The sequence below is a fragment of the Pleurodeles waltl genome, chromosome 3_1 (genome assembly GCF_031143425.1).
Source record: "Pleurodeles waltl isolate 20211129_DDA chromosome 3_1, aPleWal1.hap1.20221129, whole genome shotgun sequence".
Taxonomy (NCBI): domain Eukaryota; kingdom Metazoa; phylum Chordata; class Amphibia; order Caudata; family Salamandridae; genus Pleurodeles; species Pleurodeles waltl.
Window position 1 is genome coordinate 1,712,555,393 of NC_090440.1, and position 19,198 is coordinate 1,712,574,590.

Genomic DNA, 19,198 nt, shown 5'->3' on the forward strand with positions numbered 1-19,198 from the left:
TATGTCTCCCTAGGGATTCAGAAAGGCAAGTTAGAAGCTTAACATGCTGTGCTCGAAATAGAACTAGCAGAGGGAGAGTAGAAACTGTTAAACACCATGATAGCGTTGTTCTTATGTTTTACTCTCCTGGTGACTATTTCAATCCTACTGTGTTGTATGGTTCTGGTTATTGCGGCTCACGCCTTAATATCTAAAATGCAGTCGTTTTATTAAAACATTATATAAAACTTATTCTGCCTTTGTCATTTGTATATGAGATCATACTGTAAATGAGAGAGTTGGTTTGGATCTGAGTGACCACAACTTCCCTGAGAAGTTCCAAAGATGTCATGCGCTCGGCTGCCCAATCATCTCTTCCCTTAGGGAGAAATGAGGCACTGCTAGTTAGCCGGAGCAAAAACAGGATTTAGGGTGACAGAGTTCCTTCCGAGTCGGTCAGACTCAGTCCCCCACACCGTGATCGATCCTGCTGCCTAGAAATCCAGTAGTCTCATTTAGGATAATGAGAGCCCACGCGACAAACTCATTATCATTTTCATCCTCCCAGTCTTCGCAATTCTTGTCTGAAATTGGAAGCATTGTAACTGGCTTTAGAACTTAACACCTTCTCCTGGAAATATTGTCTGCTGCAAGAATAGTTTGCTCATAAATTGACAACCTACTGTTCATTATGTACTGTGTTCTTGTCCTTTTTAAAAGGATCTCAGCTGAATGACAGACATAGACAAATTAAAGTGTGACCCAACACGATTCTTCTCTCAGTCCCCTAACATCTGTGATAGATTTCAAACAATCTGAAAGACTTAAAGCTACTGGTTCCAAATCTGGACGATTAGCCACTGGGCGCTTTACTCCTCCACGTTTCTGAGTGAGAACTGAAAGTGTGCAACCATCCTCCTCATGACAAAATAAGAAAAACATCTTATTCTAATCCGACATCCTGAGTGCAGGCGCATGAGACAAACTTACAGTTTCTTAAATGCATCAAAACACTCATTTGCTCAATCATTTTCTTATTCTCTAGTTTCATTATTTGCGCTGCCTTTATTAAAATCTGTACTGTATTGTCTAGGAAATACTGCATCTGGTTTAATCTTCCAAGTAAATACTCAGGAATCTAATTACATTATATAAACTGTTAACTCTTCATCTTTCTTATTTTTAACTGGAACATCTGCTGTAACCCGATGATACCATGATTAACAATTTGTTTATTGTTGATCCATACAACTTGGACTTCTCTTCTGGCGAGGCTTAGGTTTGGGCTAAAAGAAAACTGTAGAATGGTAGCCTCTGTATCAATCCGAAATGTAATGGGGATGGCCATTAACTTCTCTCTCATTATATGGGCCACCCTGGTCTATCTCCAGGGCTCTTCCAAGCAAGTAGTACTCCTCTACCCAGGCACCGTCATTGCAAACTCCTTCATGCCATCTGATAGAGACTTCTAGAATTCCTTACCTTATAATTTTCCACAGGCGTCAGACTGGATCTGGGAATTTTTCATGAGGAGTACCCCTGCGCACCAGTTGGTGGTGGTGTTACGCATGTCCTTATTGTTATTGTCTGTGCCAGAATTTGTGTGTGCGGGGCCCGTATACTTGCCACCTCAACGTGCTGGTGTTAGTTCTTTTCTTGCCAGTCAGCGCAGATCTGGAGAAGAACTACCCCTAGTCATTTTTTACTGAATTTTTGTTATCGACCTTTTGTTGAGATTTTTTGTGACACTTTTCTCCTGATGTCTCTGGTGTGTCACAAGGAAAGCCCATTTGAAGAAATGTTGCTGGTGGACCCATATGTGATAGATCTTGGTTTCCTGGAGTGCGACCACGATGCAAAGACCTACACCAGGGGTCTCCAACGTTTTCTGCATTAAGAGATACATATGTAAAATAAAAATCATCCTGAGCTGCTAAAATTAGTGATGTAATAGTGCCCACCAAAGATTGTCAGCAGAGATCACTTCAGTACATTAGGCAGGTTTCTAGCAATAAAGTAAAAAATACTTTGACAATTTGAAATTAATATACATTGGTAATACTTAAAAGCCCTAGCTGCAATCCACCTGTCACCAAGGTAATATGATTAATATACATCACACCAACTCAAATAGCTTTAAATACATTTTGTCAAGTCAACCACTGTTTCTCAAACATAAGCTTATTAGTTCTGAAAATACACACATTTTCGTCATGAAGCCAATTTTTTTTATTTTGGTATACATATTAATAATAATCCAACCAAGCAAAAGATGTTTTATTAGTAGGCTAGAATGCACACAGGAGAGCTACTTGAAGGTAGCTGGAGAGCTACTGGTAGCTCACAGGCTACTCTTTGTAGACACCTGACCTACCCCAATTGCTTTGCCATGCAGCCCAAGGCCTTGTGGGAATGGTCCCTCAAGGTCCTTGGTGCTCGACGTGCAACGCCTCAACGGGCTCTCAGCCGAGATAAAGGTCCTGAGATCGGCCGTGGAGCCATTCCAAGCACTCATCGTTACAGTCGAAGTACCCAGAAATTGGGTATGTCCTACAAGAAGAATAAGAGTAAGACATCAAAGATGCCTTCAACGGATGGGGCAAGGTTGAAGTCTTCTGACAATGTAAGAGAGCATCGGCATTCTAGGCCTGGCCCGTCGTAGAGCCTGCACCTGGGCTGTGTAGGCGCCTCCTAGAATTTCCAGGAGCCGTAGAGACCCCCACCCAGCTACATCAATTCTATGAAGCCATGCACCTTATAATTGGGTGGGCTGTCCCTGCTGGAGTGTCTTTGGATCTCGCTGACTCAGAAGGGGTCCCTATTCATCTTCTACCGGCAGGATCACCCTCAGTGGCAGTCGGCCCTTTGGTTCTGTTGATGGCTCTGGAGCGGCACAAGCTGTACCACCTCAACCTTCCCCGGTGCCCTTGGCACATCCCCTTTGTCATCTTCAACCCTGACATAGAGCCAAAGTGATGTCGTCTGACTCCTATCCCAGCACAGAACAGGGGTGGATCCAGATCGGAGCTATTGCCTTATTCTCGTGGAACTGGACATGGTGACGCCTAGGAGGGGGAGAAGGGCACAGTACCCTTATGAATGCCAGCCATTAGATGACACTAAGGACAAAACCTGGTATGAGGATCTGGTAGTGCCTGTGACTTGGACACCTTCCCTAGCACCTGTTTGGGCTCTCCCCTTACCATGGCTATGGAAGAGGGTGCCTCATTTTCAGTGGTGGTTAGAAGGGTGGCTGAGATTCTGGACTTTCAGTTGCTCTCCGTGGCTGTCAAGACAAACACCTTGATGAGGTGTTTCAACCAGGAGTCACCTATTCTGATCCACTTCTCCCTTTCAACAAACCCCTCAAAGACATCCTACTTGGGGCTAGTCCACGCCCTGCTCAGAGGCTCCTCTGCATAGGACAATTGCCTGCTGCCATTGCCCTGCGTTAGGAGACCCCAGTTCCCTCACCCAGCATCCCACTCCGGAAAGCTTGGTAGTCCAAATCTCCACTTCCAGAGTAAATCCTGGTGCATTCCATACCACTTCACCGGACAAGGAATCCAAGGAGCTGGATATCTTTGGGAAGAGGATGTTCTCTTCTGCCAGCTTGGCACTACATTCTGTGAACACCACATGCCTTTTGAGCTGATACTTCCATACAGCCTGCGACTCTGTTGACCAGGTGCTGGCTGTGGTTTCCAAGGAAGTCTGAGCCATACTCTCTCAAGCCATTGCTGGCGGGAGATATGCAGCTAAGTTCGCCATTTGATGTGGTCTGGACATGACTGATTCGTTGGGCAGAACAATTTCATTGTCTTTTTGAGGGATGACTAAGCCCCTGTAGTGGACATGCCCTTTGATGGCGCCTGTCTTTTTAGGAGACAAGGCAGACTCTGAGCTAGAGTGCCTAAAGGACAGTAGGGCTATGCCCATATCTTTGGGTCTTTTTGTGGCCCCTCAACAAACTGTCTGCCTTTTGTAGCAATGGAAGGGGCTTTCACCACCTTCTCTAACCTTTCATCCACCGCGGACAGCAAGCTTCACAGCCGTTGTGTGGCCAAGGACTTGGTACCAACAGACCTCCTGGGTCAAGTAGCCATAGGTCGAGCCAGCCAAACCCCCCCACCCCTGGCAGCCTCAGCCTCCAAGCCGCTGTAGTTTGCCTTCCAACTATCATGGGCATCCAGTGGGGGAAGGATACTCCCTCACCTGCACCACTGGAGGTCGATAACATCAGACTGCTGGGTTCTCCACATTTTCAAAAGGGGCTGTTCCCTCTCCACCTACTGTATGCCACCTACTTGCAACAGGATGATGGAGGACTACATAGCTGTACTCCTTCCAGAAGTAGTGTCTCTCCTGGCCAACAGGGCCAGGGAGAGGATGCCAGCATCAGAAGTGGTTGTTATTCCCACTACTTTATGGTGCCCAAAAAGGATGGAGGTATTAGTCCTATACTAGACCTTTGCCATCTCAGTTTCTTCCTGAAAAAGGAAAGCTTCAAAATGCTCATGCTCGCTCAAGTCCTATATGCTCTGGCCCTAGGAGACTGGATGGCAGCGTTGGACTTAAGACACATACTTCCACATTCCCGTCTTGCCTGCCCACAAGTGTTACCTGCGATTTATCAGAGGGACCGCTTGCACTTTGTTTGTTGTGCTCCCCTTTTGCCTTACGGGTGTTTACCAAGGTGATGGATGTGCTTGCAGCTCACCTGTGGAGGTCAGAGGTACCAGTCTAACCCCTATCTCAATAGCTGACTGTTGAAGGCAGGATCCAGCCCGGGAGTTTTCCCACCTACAGACAACAGCGGATGGCCTGCATTTGCTGGGGTTCACCTTCAATGTGTCGAAGTCTACCTCTCAGTCCCTTTCATTGGATCTGTTCTGAACACAATGCGTTTTCTGGATTATCCTCCCAAGTGGCCGGTCCAGGATATCCAGGCTATACCAATATTATCAGCCTTTGTTGGATTTCAGTGAGACTGACTGACGCTGTTGAGGCTCATGGGCTGTTGCATCTCCTGCATGTGACATATGCCCATTGGCATATGTAGGCTCTGCAGTGGGACCTGAATGTGATTGAGTGCAGCATTAGGAAAAACTCTCCGACATGGTCCCGATCTCACAGAGCACTTTGCGGTGGTTGCTGATGAACTGTAATTGGGTCAGCGGCTGACCTCTTTCCCTTTCCCAGCCAGATCTAACTGTAATGACAAACGCATCACTTCTGGGCAGGCTGCTAGCTGTTCCTCCTCCAAAGCAATCTGTCTACTGTTGGGGCTAGTTTGTTACAGGGTGTGCAGAAAAACAGGTAGACCCTCTATCTGCTCCTCTTTCACAGGTCTTGTTTATTCTAATCCTGGCCCAGCAGGGCTCAGCATTGGGCATACTGAAGGGTTACTTGTCTGCCATATCAGCATTTCTGCTTACCATCAAGACAGGCTTACTTGTGGCAATAATGTCTTCCAGGAGGGTTAACGAGTTGCAGGTGTTATCAGCATGCCCTCCTTATGTAACTTTAAACCCGGACAAGCTGCTTCTTTAGGCTTGAGCATCCTTCTTACACAGGTGGTCTCTGCCTCATCTCTCTGAGGAAGAGGAGCGACACAGCTGGCTCGACCCAAAAATAGTGTTGTTATTCTACCTTGACCACACAAAAGGTTTCTGGATGAAAAATCAACTCTTTGTGGGGTATGTCAAAGGCCAGAACGGGAAGTAATTACAGAAACAGACTATCTCACGATGGATCATGCTGTGCATCAAATTGCTTGTCCTGGAACACTTACAAGTGTGAATTTGTTTTGCAGACCCACCTCTGGAGAGGTATTGCCTGGGTACTTATTCTATGTAAGCAATCTTTCTCTAGAAGTTTCTAACAAAAGAACATGTTGCTTACCTTTGGTACTACCTTATCTGGTAGGGTCTCTGTTTAGCCGCAGATTCCTTAGCAACCCACCCACCCTCTCTGCTCTGTAAATGGGTTTTAGATTCGGGGTTCTTCCCCTTTAAGGCCGTTGCTTCACACACTAGTGGTTGGTGTTATTCATGGATACACGTTTCTGGTGTGGAAAGTCGCAAAACGAAACTGACCGTGTAGGGGTGGTGCCCATAAAGGCATCGTGCACATCATTTCCGGCGCTGCAGACTCAGTGCTGACCCGAACTATGACACCTAACCGAGCACAGGGTTATCACTCATAAAAAAAATTGGCCAGCTTCAGTTTGATGCCTGGCGAAACTTCTAAGTGAAGGAATTTGAGACTAGATAGTCTTTACCAGATAAAGCGTAACCCAAGGTAAGTAACTTGTTCATCTTGGAGTTTAAATTGTCGTATTTTGTTGATATCTTGCGTTATATGGTATTTTATTTCTCATGTTTTGTTGCATTACTTTACCAAGGATATTGCCATGCATATTCAACATTATTTCTGATTCTGCATATTCTGCTCTGAATTCTGAATATTTAATAATACCTCCCTGTCACATTCTTGTATTTCTCTGTTGTCTTTGTTGCTGGTGCATTTTTAGGACCAGGTCTAGCCGGTACTTGAGTTGGCCATCCATCCAGCTACAATCTTGCAATCTAGCCACAGATCTCCAGGATCTTAAACTACATATTTAAACCAGTCTATAACCTGTGGGAAATATGTGTCAAATTATGTATTTTGTTGTACCACTTTGGAAAGTTATGTTAAAAGCATACAAATCACCCTTTGTCCCCGAACACGCACCGAATTCCCTTAATGAACCTCCCGTAAAAGGGAATTCTGTCACTGAAATTGCCCCTACTTCTGAATTGCTTGCAATATTTTTTGCTTTACCCTCAATCCCTTCCCCTTTCTTTTTATTTGCGCCCTGTTTCTTTAATCTCCCTCTAAATCTTCAAGTCATTCCTTTCTCATGTTTTGTCAACTAAATCTTTAGTATGAGCCCAGAAGCTTATCAGGCCCATTTCCTGGTTCTTATGTGCCAATTCCTTTTTAAAATTTCGTTGTACATTTTTCAATTTACTAATTTAAATTTCTGGCTTATCAGCTAATTCTTCCAATATGACATGTACTACTTCATTGCCACATCTAGCTACTTCTTTCGTCATCTCATTTCATGAGCACTGTCAAGTCCATAGCTTGTTCAAATCCACATTCTCTTATAGCATTCCTCCAAATTCTATTTTCAAAATTACAAAACCTATAGAACTCCGAAACCAGAAGGCTCTAGCAGAGTTATTGATATATTGCTTTTGTAAATCAGCCATTGTGACAAACCGTTACAGATGAAAATGTCAAAAGAAAACAAGGTACCCAGACCCAACAACTGAGCTGCACCATATACAGAGTGTATGTCAATTCATATAGCGAAATAGGCAGAGTGAAAAATGTGTCAAGGGAACCTATGTTTTTCTGTAATGGGCACAAGATTTGGAGTTTAGGGGCAGTGAATATTTGTACATCTCTGAATTTGTGGGTAGCTGTACTAGCGTATGGATTAGAGGGTATTTTTAAAAATGTCTTATTTCTTTTACACTGGCTTTCATTTGAAAGGCACAAATGCAATGAAATTCAAATTGTGATAACATATTCTACTATTCTGTGCTCCCCCAAGTATTATGATAAAAGTGGTACCTCGCTTGTGGGGGTAGGCTTGATGCCTGCGACAGGAAATGTGTTCATGTTGTATTTTGGCCCATCACACTGACCCTTTTTTTGTAATGTGGGTAGCTCTAGATTTTTTTAACCTAGTTCAGCCGGCACCTAGAAAAAACAAACAAACCCGTGCATTATAAAAAATTAGACACGGCCAGATGTACTAAAGGATTTTACCCATTCTGTGTCTATGGGAAAAAGCTTTCGTACATATGGCCCTTAAAGCTATCCAGGATGGGGTGACTTGTGTGGCTCTCACCAGTTTTTCTTTTTTTTTTGTATTTTTTTTTTTTTACCCAGAATCCCTTGCAAATCTCAAACTTTGAAAGGACACAATGTCCTCCCATTTCTGTGAAGGAAGGTTCTACAGTCTGCAGAGAGCCACAAACTTTCATCTAGCTGATATTCCCCTGAGAATCCCAATAAAAATGGTACCTCACTTGTGTGGGTAGGCCTAGTGCTCGCAAGAGGAAACAGCCCAAAACTCAACATGGACGCATCCCATTTTTCCACTGAAAACTGACCCTTTTTACCCAATGTGGGTAGCTGTAAATTTTGAACCCTAGTCAGACGACACCTAGGGAAACCTAGCCAACCTGTACATTTTTAAAAACTTTACACCTAGGGATATCAAAGTAGGCCTTTCGTATGTGGCTGTAACCAGGTTTTGTTACCCAGAATCTCTTGCAAAGCTCAAACTTTAAATAAAAAAAAAAACTATTTCCTCATATTTCTGTGATGGAAAGTTCTGCAGTCTGCGAGGAACCACAAACTTTGTCCACCCGGCATTCCCCCAGGCCTCCTGATAGAAACGGTACCTCACTTATGTCGGTAGGCCTAATGCCCATGACAGAAACGGATCAAGCCAAGGTCAGTTTGAAGTTCCCTGGCAAGGGCTCCCGTTGACCTTGACTTGAGCCACAATTGAGGCAATATTTTTAGCGGCACAAGAAGGGGTAATGCAAAGTGGTAAGAATTTTATGAATTCCTGCAGATTCTGGGTGTTCCATCATGAAATGGAAGACACATGTACAATTTCAGTCAGTTTGTGGTTTGTAGAGAATTGTGGGTAAGAAAACCTTGTGGATCCACCCAGGGCACACCACCTGGACTCCTTTTAGTTGACTAGATTTAAAAAATCTGTGGTTCATAGGTTTGCATAGGTGGCGAGACAGCATGGCTCCAAATACTGCACCTACCCCTATTGCTGATCTCTCAACTTAGCAATTTAGGGCCTTGTTTATTGTGTTCTGTTGGGCCACAAGCACAAGTGGGGTACTGTACTTATCCAGGAGACATGGTAGGAAACCTGTGACTCAATGCATATTCTGTCTCTGTCACAGAAATGTGATGAAATTGTGTTTATCAAACTTTCACATCTGCAAGGACTTGTTTGTAATATTACTTGGTGAGAGCCGAGCAAGTCTTGCACTCCTAGACTCCCCTGGTTGTCTGATTTTCAAACAAGTGCAGGTTTGCGTAGGTGCTGGCTGAAATAAGGCCCAAAGTACACAGCTACCCGTAATAAGAAATCTAACAGGTGTTCTTAAAGCCATCTTACCGCTAAAGATGTAAATTTGGTACATTGTTTTTTAAAGTTCATCTACCACTTAGACTGGTTGGTTTTAGCACATCCAGAATTGCTGGCTTCAAGGCACAAATACTTATCAAAGTATCTAAATATTGAAAGAAGACTACTGAAGGTGAGTCATAAAGTCACGTCAAGGCATCAACTGCTTTATGGTCCATTCACACATCACACACAAGACTTTCATACCGCTGGTCACGGGCCCAAACTAATAGATCAGTGTATTCACGTCAACATACTGCCACCGTGCAAGGGCCCGTCACATTCATACCCCACAGCACGTAATCAGTTTGCCTACATTTTTTCCCTTTCAAGAAACCCCCCTCCTTTCTGAACATTACAGAGCGCATGTCTAGTAAACCTTGCTAATAGCTCAAATGACAGCCAGATGAGACTCTGGAAGACCTGTCTTCCATGCATCTTCAGCGCCCTCACTGTGGTAAATTCAACTACTTCCAGTTTGAGAATGCATGTTGGGGTGTCCGAGTATGCCTCTGAGGCAAATATGCTGGGGAATACTGCTGAAGTTCTCTAAAGAGAACGTCAAACTATGAAGAATTGTAATTTTCTGTGAGAATGTAGCATATGTCCCATCCACCAGTATGTGCGGTGCTGTGACTGGAATGCACTTATCATACAGCAAACTCAGCATCAAAGGTCTGACGGAGGATGAACATGGCAAGCAGATCAAACATTTTACCTATACATGTAGCATTGGGTGCCAATTTCTTTGTAATGGTGTGATTTTTTTTTTTTTGTGTGGGTAAAACGCCCTGTCTCCTGCGGGGGGTACCCTGTTGCCAATTCTAGAGCAGCCAGGGTTGATCAATGAAGTAACCTAGGCGAAGAGCCAAGAGTTAAGTTTTATGCAGAATGCACTAATTTTAGAGAGTGTGGAGGCAGGTCATATGCCCTTTTGGGGGCAATTAGAGAAGTCTGTTCTCCTTGCTACAGTGCTGCCTTGGAAGAGCAAAGGTGTCTGGAAGGTTTCTGACATATAAGGCGGTATTGAGATATGCTAGACCAGTGTTATGTAAGACTCTGAATGTGGATTTCAGGAGTTTGGAAACAGCTGTGGATTGGGAGTCAGTGAAGCTGTTTTAGGTGTTGTGTGCTCGTGTTGGGGATGTTAAGGGAGGAGGTTGCTAGCTGTGTTCTGTATTGTTTGGAGTCATCTGCTTAGTTGAATGAAGGCGTAATTTAGTATTGGACTAATGCAGCGCCAAAGGGTTTGAACTCATAGGTGAAGATGAAGTGATGGCATGTGTCTCTGTGAAAGCACTCCTATCATAAGCTTTTCTTACCCTTTCATTTCTCTTTCCCTTATCAGTCCTGAATAATCCTGTATACTTGCCAAGTGAACCTATGCTGATGCCTTCTGTCCCTGGCTACTTGTCTTGCATGCGCCTTCAGCTCACTCAAGGAGCTAAATCCACTTTCTTCCAGCTTGTGAATTCAAGTTGGGGGTGTCCGAGTATGCCTTCCTAGACCTCATTCCTCAAATTAAGTGAGTATATCTACTGTTAAACTAAGGCACACGTGCTGGGGAATACTGCCTTGAGTTCCCTGAAGTAATATAAGCCAAACAAATGTCCTGTGAGACTCATTCAGACACTTCTATTTTTTGCTTTGAAAGTGTGAAAACTCAATTACAGACTTGTATCATTCCCAGTGCTATTGAAAAAGGGTCCAGGGCATAATATCTTATATGATGACAGTATTCACATCTTTAATATAAGGGCAATATACATTTTCGCCATTTCATATAAGGCACTGAACAGATCCCAAGATTGTATGTTGTTCACTGTCTGAGCACTGCGTTGTCTTCGCTGATTTGGAAGGAAATGTATATTGTCATTATACTGAAGATTTGAAAACAGTCATCCTACAAGATGTTGTGGCCTGTGCCTATTTTCAATAACATTGTTTATGATACAAGTTACTATTTGAGTTTTCACACTTTCAAAACAAGTAGAAATGGTGAATAAGTCCTAGGGGACATTTGTTTGACTTATTACACTTACTCTGATTCTCATGGCCAATCAGGGTGGTCTGTATGTTGCATACCTAAGTTCCTTAAAAACACTTCAAAATCTAGTCAAGCCTTTAAAATGTTACCTTACCGGGTATTCTGTGACAATGTGACACATGATCCGTCCACCATTATGTCCAGTTTGAGGACTATAATGCACTTGTCAATCCGCGATCAGAACATCTATCACATTCTGACAGCTAATAAAGGTGTCCTGCAGGCCATAAGGAAGTCCATGATTTCCTCAAGTAGAGAAAATAAAATTCTGTGCCTTGCCTTGCTCATGGATGGTGGGTATCCATGCACAGCCATTGAAAGATTTACCTAACTGAAGCTCCACCTTAGTCAATTTCCCAGTACTTCACTTTTATATGATAATACATAAAGCAAGTAGGAAACGACAGGGCTGACTGAAATGGGCACTGGGGAAAAAAAAACACAACTCTCATGCCTCTTTCTGCGCCTAGAGCAGACTTTACGATGACAACATCGTCAAGCCTTTTTTAGGTGTTTCAGGAATACGATCAGCAGAGTCACTCCTGCAACCTTTCCACATCCTCAAGACCAAATGAAGTGAAGGCTGCTGCTTCTGTAGCAGTAAGACTTTTAATGACGGACATTCGGAAAGACATGGAAATACATGAGTTTTGCTGTGATTGTCTGACGGTAAACAACATATGTATTGTAGGTTGCCATCTGGATCAGGTGGGTAAACAATTGTTAGTACCAAGTGCTAGTCTTACGACTCAAATTGTATGGCTGAAGAACCTGGTTGTTCTTATTCATTCCGCCCATGTATTTGTTGTAATCCAGTATACAGATGGGCTTGCAAATTATGGCCATCTGATCCCAACCCATGATGGCGGAAGAGGTCTTATCATGAATTGTAGTGACCGCGTACACATCACATCTATCCGCGAACTGGATTGTGAGCAGTTCGTTGAAATGCATCAAAATGCTCTGTGATTTCTGTACCTTCCTCCAAGTAAGCTCTTGCAGGAATCCTATGCGGCGACAACATACTGTACCACAGGCCACAGTGCCAGCTTTCTATAGCTCACTGAAGAGCTCAACTTCTGTTTAGAAATTGTCCACATAAAGGATATAATCTTTGTGAAGGAGAGGCTAGATAAGCTCCCATACAATCTTTTCTGTGACTTCTAGCATGTGAGGGCATCCTACAGGGTTTAGTGTCTTTCCCTTTATACATTCTCAATCTCTACACATAGCCAGTAGAACTCTCACACAGCATATACAACTTGATGCCATAAATAACTCTCTTACTCACAATGTTCTGCCTGAACAGCAGCTGCCCTTTGTACAGGATCAGGGACTCTTCGATGGCTATTTTCTTTTCAGGAGTATACATTTTTGACAACCTGGCAGACAATGTTCTATGATAGGCCAAACTTTGAACAACCTGCCATGGTCTGGATGGTCTGGGGGCAATGCAGCAGAATTGTTATTGAAATGGAGCATGCACTGCAATAGCCAATATAGAGCTCTGCTCTTGTACAGTGCAAAGATGAGGGTTACGCAAACCATGTGAGTAGACCAGTAGGACTGCAAGGTTGATTTCTGCAGTAACCCCATATTGAGCCAGATGCCCTAAAATATCTTCAACTCCTTAAGCGGAGTGAGTGTCCACTGGTGTGACGTACAATGAGGTCCTAGAGTGCCTCTATGCTCCAATTTGGGGCTTAACTGAATTGGGGGCTGCCAAGATGGTTCTCTCTGCCTGCTCTCTGAGTTGGTCTAACCTGCTACGGTTGCCCTGCTGCTGTGACTGTGCTAACAAAGGGACAGCATGACTGCCATCATCTTGTCCCTCAGAGTTGCTGGAAGATGAGTTGTTGGGTGGGACTTCACCGACTGAAAAATCCCTTCCAGATTCTGCACCATTTTCCTCTCCATCAATGCAGTCTCAGTATCTGCTGTCTGAGTCTCCTGCCTTAGAGCTGTATTCCATAACCCCAGTTACAGCCTGAGCAACAGTAATCTTCTGAGAAGCCATCTCCGCTGCTGGCTAAAACTGTCCTTCTAAAACACTGTCCTATGTAGAAGGCAAATGTTGTTCTAAAACACTCGGGTATGTGCATGTGAGATGTGTGGAACAGCAAATAAAGATAGTGATCGTACCTTATATTCTTTCCTACATATGCAGGTTCTCCAAAGACACTAAAAAACAAAAATAGGTATAGTATTGATTCACCTTGCCACATACCCAGAATAACAGCATACTTTAAATGTTGTGGACGCAAAACTTTACTCTTTCGGGAGCTGCTGGGCATTTTCCAATATAAAAGTATTTCCCCAAAGCTACAAATCTACCTTTTGATCTCAAGAAGTACACAATCGCATAGTAGCTCGTGCAATTTTATGCTCAGACGTGCTCCTTGTGAAACTTAGTGCTATCACTAGGGTCAGTAGAATTATGTGGCATGTGAAAGCCAAATTATGCAACAGGGTTAACTAAATCATGCAGAATGAAAAGGCAAATAAGGCTGCATATGACAAACAAATCTACCTTTTACTGCATAATCTGCGGATAATAGGCATCTGTGTGTGTGTGTGTGTGTGTGTGTGTGTGTGTGTGTGTGTGTATATATATATATATATATATATATATGTATATGTGTGTGTGTGTATTACCTACTGACTTTCGCCAATGGGTAGTTCTAGTTAGGACCTAGTTTCCATGGAAAAAACTTTTTTTTGACTTGGTTATATATTTAGAGCCGTTTGACAAATCTTCACAAACTTTTCCAATAGAAGTGTACCCAAGAGTCTTGTTGTACATGGATAGTTCAGGGGTGATCCGTCAAGCTGGGGCCAAGAAAAAGGGGGGTGTCGAAAGAGTGGGTTTCTCACGTTAATAATCATGGGGATTTTAGACACGGCTGCAGCCTGCACCGTTGGACAGAATTACACCAAAGTTCGCAAAAAGGTAGCTCTTATTCCAGAAAGCATCCTTTTTAAATTTGGTGTAAATCCGTTCAGTAGTTTTCAGGGTAATAAAAGAAAAGCATTTTTTTTTATATCTAGAGCCATGAATACATTGCTGTGACTTCCGCAGCATATTCACAAACCCTTGCATCACAAGAAGACACTGATGGGCTGGCCGCAACCTGAGCAGAATGGTTCAGCTGCCAGTTTCTACATTCAAAAACGGTCCCTGGGACTGAAAAGGGGGTTGCAATGTATTTGAAGGGTCAGGGTAGAGGTTCCCTGACCACATTCTTCTGATATATTCATGATGTAATGAATTGTAAAAAAAGGGAAAAAAAATAGTTAAGATATTTATTTATTTTTTGTCTTTGGAATTTGCAAATATGTTGCAATGTTACGTGGCGGGTTGGGGTGGAGGATTGCTGAGCACCGCAATGGATTCACGAATCCTGCTAGTTTAAAAAAAAAAAAAAAAAAAAAAATGCAAAATAACACTGACTCACAACAGACCTCCAGAGGCCATTATAGGCTCTTTTACAGACACTCACACACCCACTGACAGGCAAAGTCAGATAGTCACACACACCCTCTGATAGACCCTAAGGCTGTGTGTGGTTTGGTGATTATAGGGGGTTTGTTTCCCTGTGGCTATCCCCTGCAGCAAATGGCCAAAGGCCGTGTGTGGCCCTGGGTTGGGTGGTTATAGGGGTTGGCCGCAGGGTCGATGAATTAACGTAAAGTGGTTAAAACTTTTCCCTTAAAGCCCTAGAAATTCACTGAAAGAAAAGAAGGTTACTTGGACGTTATAGTGAGGTTTTGAATTGACATGGAAAAAAGCAAAAACAATAATGAATAAAAGAACAGACCACAGCAGCCTGCAAAACATAATTGCAAGGCAAATTCTGACCAGAACTTTACCGCCTAGCTAATGTACCCCACCCTGTGCACTTAAGGTAAACGCAATAATGAGTCAAACTTTCACATCTAAAAAAAAAAAAAAAAAATAAGAGTCCCCTTACATGGGTATGCAGTGCCTCTCTCTACTCACCACAAAAGACAAATAATCAATATCTCAGTATATTGTATTTATTACCAGTTAAACCCATGATTATCATCACATACCCAGGCAATTCAACACAGAACTTCAAGGCACATTCACAAACTCTATTCATACTTTCACTCCAGATGTGTTCAGGAATACACAGCCCATACAGCTGGTCACTTCCTAAGAGGATCTGACACTGAAAAGTTGGCGAATTTCTGAAAATTCTTCTCTCCTATCTGGGCATAAAAAGCTTGAAAAACTATCACTGCTATAGATGATTCTATGTGCAAGAAACAAATGCAGGTGTATTCTTTGCAAAGTACTGCTCTGGTTTCTAGATGTCTTTGTTGACTTAATTGAAAAGCAGATAACAGGATTCCATCAAGAAGTCCCAGCTGCAGCATATGTGTGTTTCATTTGCTTATCAAGGACATTAAGGACCCATGAGTAATTTGAAACCTGTGCATGAAAATGGCTGCTACCTTCACAAAGACTCACGAGATTCTTGTGGAATCATGGGCCATATAATCAGCCCTTGTCTTTACTCAGGGTTTTCATGATCTGTGCTTCAGGGTGCAATTATGGCAGTATCCAGACCTGCTCACCCTGCCATCTTCCATTACCCTCAGATTAGCGTCTCGCATAGATCTATCACTCATTAGTAAGCCCATCCTTCCACATGCATCACCTGTACACAATAAGGTGGCGTTAAGTACAGGTGACTCAGTGCCATGCTAAATTGTGATAAAGGGCTACTACCAAGAGGAGAAGCACACTGAGATTTGCTGATGTCATGAATGGGCTTCTCAGTCTTTTGCTAGTGTGTGATCTCTTTTTGTGTGAGTTAGTAACATTACCAAAGGTGATTTGCTTACATCTTAAAGTTAATAGAGTGGTGATCTTTTTTTCTACCTCCATTTTGTTGTCAGTCTTGTCTTATCACTAATGCCACTGTAATGTTGAATACCTTGTTTCTGGTTTTAGAAATAGATCTATTTTTTTTTTTGTGATTCTCCTTGGAATTCAGTGCCAGATAAGGAGCACCAGGCTTATCTTAGGTTTCCGCTTTCCTATGTTGACATGTGCTTTATATGGTTCCCTGCTTTATTCCTGCTTTCATACTAATAATGATCCTTTGTGTTCTCTCCATTGAATCAACCATAAAACTGCTGTATTCAGGTCACTGCTGGTTGTGTTTTGCACATAACAGGCGACTAGTGGTGTTTTTCTCCAACTGGTTGAGTATCTGCTAATTTAAATGCTAACATTGGAGGAAGATAGCTCAGTTTCCAAGGCCTAACAATCTGCTACTCTGGTTTCACATCAACATAACTGCATGAAACTCTAAAGAGCATTGAAAACACGCCTGTCCTCCTCAGTCTACGCATCCTAAGCCATTGAGCTATTGACCCAATACCCAATGGAACTCTCACCACCACCAGTAGTATGTAGAGGTTGACAAAGTCTACTATTGTTGTCATCCAGCTACTGCACTATTTGTATATAGAAGATGTGGAACCTACAGTTGAATTTCGAGTGGTGTTACAAAGTTACTATCTTGATGAGGAATGAACCCCTTATGGAGGCCTCTCTCCGTGATTTACCAGTCTGTCCCAGAGAAGGTGATGGTCCCATCCAGAAGGTCCAGAGGGAAGTATCACAGTGCTCAGTGTTACCTGTGATTAGCAACTTTGCCTTCCTTGTATTTACCATCAGAAAAGTGTGACCCATTTACTATTTGATGGCTACAAGATAATTGCTCCCATTTGGCCCTGAGATCCAGACTTGCTTATCAAGACAGATGAGCTGTTTTTCATCCACAGGGGCACAACCATGCACCTATGCAGTTTGATCGCCTCATAGTGGATCAGCTATGGTTGTGAGGCATAATGTGCCAGTAGCATAAAGGTAACTCATTGTGACTGTTAGTCCATACTGTTCTGAAATCAGCGACTACCCTACAGCTGAAATGTCAAGTGTGACAAAATAGCTAGTCCAGACTGTAAGTGAATTATGTCTTATGGTAATGGTTTTGCATGCACATGCTTCGTTTGGGCACTCTTATGTCATCTGAGCTGAATTTTCGATAACTGACCTAACCCTTGATTCACCGTCTGTTAAAATTTTTATTTTGGGTTTGTTTTGTACCTACAAACTGATATGTTCATTTCTTTTGTCTAGGCAAGTCTATGATTTGATTACCAAAAATGCCCCCCTTGAGATCACGGATCATAAGTTGCTTGGATGGTATATAATGCTATCGGCTGAGGATAGAAAAATTATCAAAGGTAATTCTTTTTTTTCTTTTTTTTCTTAAGATTGTGTGGTGATGAGTAACATTTTTTTCTCCAGAATGAGCTCTTTCGCAATGAAACCAAGCATCCACGCACAGCAGTCTAGTTTTTCAAATCACTTATTTTTAGCATTTGTCCATCTAAACTCAATAGACTGACAAAATAGGGTTTGAAACGACCACACATGGGATATTTGGAAAGTGACAGCTGTTTAAGTATAAATATCTTTCGCCCACTCATCCTTGGCTCACATTTGGATCTCAAAATTAATCTGCCACGAACCCCGTATTTTTGCTTGTTTCTGTGGGCATCACCTGGCTTGCTAAATAGATTTTTGGAATGTGGTTCATCTATACATTCATTTCAGCCACCCTTGGAGGAGGCAGATTCCCAGTTCTTTTGGATGTTGCCCAGTAAGTAATCTCAGCCAGTCAGTCTGAGCCAGTGAGTGCACTGGCAGCTCTTGGAAACCCAGCCTTTTTCATCATTCCCAGTTGTACTAGTTAAGGAGACATTCCAGAGGGGAGGTGGAGATCTGTTGTCATACTGGATGTGGCAGACCAGTATTCCTGAATCACACTACATCCCCAGGTTACATGAAAGAAGTCCCTTTTGGGACTGGCACCTGAAGCAGTGAGAGTAGGGAATTTTACCCTTATCCAGTATTGGATCTTTCATAGATTTGCATGGTTTAATCATTCCCCATCGTCTAAGTGGGAGACCCACAGTGCCTTAGGAAGGCAGTATGCAAGAATCACCATAGGCTATAATGGCAGAAAGCATTAATTAAATAGCCTATGTATGTCATTTTGAAAAAAGAACCAAACGACCTATTACCAATCGGACACCAGCACCCTCTAGAATAACCCTAAGAGAGGCTCTTTCCCTCAGATTTTCAACCGCATGTCTTGTGAAGGGAGTCTCTCTGAGCTCTGCTCAGTTTTTCCTGTGAAAGTTACTTTCTACAGCAAAGATGTCAGATTCTTCTTAGAAGGTCTGTTTTGCCCCTGCAAATCCTGGGGGTACAAAAGTCTGGATATTGATGATCCTCAAAGAGACTGCCTGTACCCTAAACATCAAGTGAAGGACTTCAAAATCTGTCACACCGTCTCCACTAAAACTCTCAGGGACAGTGAAGGAAGTCTTTTCTTACAGTTGCAGGTGAAGTCCTGGTCTTCAGGTGAGCACAGAGACATGGCTTCAGGACCCCAGAAAAGGTAAAGATCATCTGACCAGGGGTTTTCTGAGGAGAGCACGAAGACTGCAAAAATTTATCATAAGCACCCTTCTAAGAAGAAAAATTATCTGGTCTCCGCAGGGTCAGCCTCCTCACAGCTGTCCACACCAAAAGGAGACTAGTTATCATTATCCTTCCTCTGAACCATCGACATCAAGAAAAACATCATTGAAGCTTCAGATGAGAACACCACTGGCGACCACTACATCCATTCTTACCATCATCTTGTCGTCGAGGCCATCGTCGTCACCAACGTTGTTGATGATAGCTGTACAGGCATCAGTTTCCTCAGCGACGATATGTGGCACAACACTTTCAGATACGGTGGATTTGACATCACCTCCAGTAAGGAAGAAACTTCCATTGACGAAACTAACCTCTGAGATTTCAACAGGGTCTCCTCCACTATATATGTCTCAGCCGT

The 19,198-nt window shown here is 43.0% G+C and overlaps 1 protein-coding gene across 1 annotated transcript in view; it reads left to right on the forward strand.

Annotated features, from left to right (window-relative positions):
• The window catches only part of LOC138283616 (RNA-binding protein 44-like), a 603,066-nt gene that overhangs the window by 348,176 nt on the left and 235,692 nt on the right, over positions 1-19,198 (forward strand). The window contains exon 4 of the mRNA XM_069221553.1: positions 17,425-17,531. Coding sequence (XP_069077654.1) covers positions 17,425-17,531 — 107 coding nt within the window. The remainder of the gene's footprint in view (positions 1-17,424; positions 17,532-19,198) is intronic.